This window comes from Halyomorpha halys, unplaced genomic scaffold, assembly GCF_000696795.3.
Source record: "Halyomorpha halys isolate HHAL.00 unplaced genomic scaffold, Hhal_1.1 Scaffold168.1, whole genome shotgun sequence".
Classification (NCBI taxonomy): Eukaryota; Metazoa; Arthropoda; class Insecta; order Hemiptera; family Pentatomidae; genus Halyomorpha; species Halyomorpha halys.
Window position 1 is genome coordinate 889484 of NW_027111025.1, and position 1518 is coordinate 891001.

General features: G+C 38.7%; 1 protein-coding gene across 4 annotated transcripts in view; it reads left to right on the top strand.

The window, feature by feature from the left end:
- The window catches only part of LOC106678920 (DNA ligase 1), a 20410-nt gene that overhangs the window by 13157 nt on the left and 5735 nt on the right, over positions 1-1518 (top strand). For all 4 annotated transcript variants that reach the window (XM_067049128.1, XM_014417781.2, XM_014417782.2 and 1 more), the window contains one exon: positions 172-1110. In XM_067049128.1, the coding sequence (XP_066905229.1) occupies positions 172-1110 (939 nt within the window). The remainder of the gene's footprint in view (positions 1-171; positions 1111-1518) is intronic.

Sequence of the window (1518 nt, forward strand, 5' to 3'; positions counted from 1 at the left end):
TATGTGTGCATGTGTGTATATATAGTCGGTAAGCTGATATAGACCTGTCAACGTAACTTATATATATGTAGAATCCTTTTTACTCCACTACTAATACAGAATAGAGGTCAAGTTATTAAAGTGTTATAGTTGGAGGTAGAAGAAAATCTCTAATAAATGTGTATATTCCAGGTCCTGTTCAACCAGATGCAGACGAAAATCGAGAGACAGGAGACAATTTCAAGTTGTACATCCCTTCATTCGTAAGACACATGCACAGTCTACTGTCTCGACCTCCGGAACTCATCAGGAAAGACTCCTTGGCCCTCCAACAGATTCTGGAAAATATGCCTTTATCCATAACTGATAGGCCCAGCTATGTACAAAATGCATCTCGCTACCTGGACATGTTTCCACGTGCTACACAGCAAAACGGGGAACCCTCCAAGGCATCAGAAATGGAGGAAGGTGTTCTTGCTCCATCGGAAGAAAACACAGATTCAAATATAGAACAAGAAACAGCACCTCCTGGACCGGCTTTTATTTCCGATAAAGAAATGAAAGAACGAGCCAAGAAAAGGAGGGAACAATATTTGAAAGCAGTTTATCCTCACGAAAAACCTGAACAGGAAGAACTCTCCGATCACGAAAAGGAAGAACAACGCAAGAGAATGAAATATTTCAATGCAATTTTTGGTACCGGTCCGAAATCTGCCGAAGAAAGTGAATCGGAATTTTTCGAAGAAGACGAGGCCAAACAAAAGATGGATCGATATTTAAACGCAGTTTTTGGTCATGGTAAAAAATCTCCTGAACCGGAGGAGCAAGAAATAGGAAGGGAGACAAAAGAGAGAATGGAACTGGATGATGTAGCCAAGGAAATGCTGGACCGATATTTGAAAGCGATTCAAGCTCAGCATCAAGCAAGATCTGAAGGGGGTCCAAATAAAGATCTATTGGAACTGGAAGAACAGGCCAAGGAATTGAAGCATCAATTTTTGAATTCAATTTATGCTGATCCGGAAATGAAATTGGAAGAATACGAAGAGTCTCGAAAGGAGTTGAAGTCGTTGTTGATAGATCCTGGCGCGAAAAGGAGACGGTCGGATGAGGAGGAGCCTGCACCACGAGGTATTGTTTTGTATTAATAAATGTACTCGATCATTGATCAATGTCACATGATCGTACCTATGTTACCAACATCTTTAACAGAACCCCATTTCATAACGAATTCATTTGAAAGAATTAAATTTAAAGGAAGGCATTGTTGGCAGGGAATCGAATGTGTTTTGGATTATAACATTCACATAAAAATAAACATAGATATTATAATTATGAGAGATAGTTGACCGTGGATGATAAATGAGGAGAAGATGGTTGGGGGTGCGGTCAATGAAAAACACAAATAAGTATGATTAACTTATTTTAATGTGCCGACGTTACGGCTAGAGTTTCTAGCCTTCTTCAGGGCTAAAAACAAAACAAGATAACAACCACAGTAAGTATAGAAAAATAAAAAAATATAAAAAAAAAAGTATA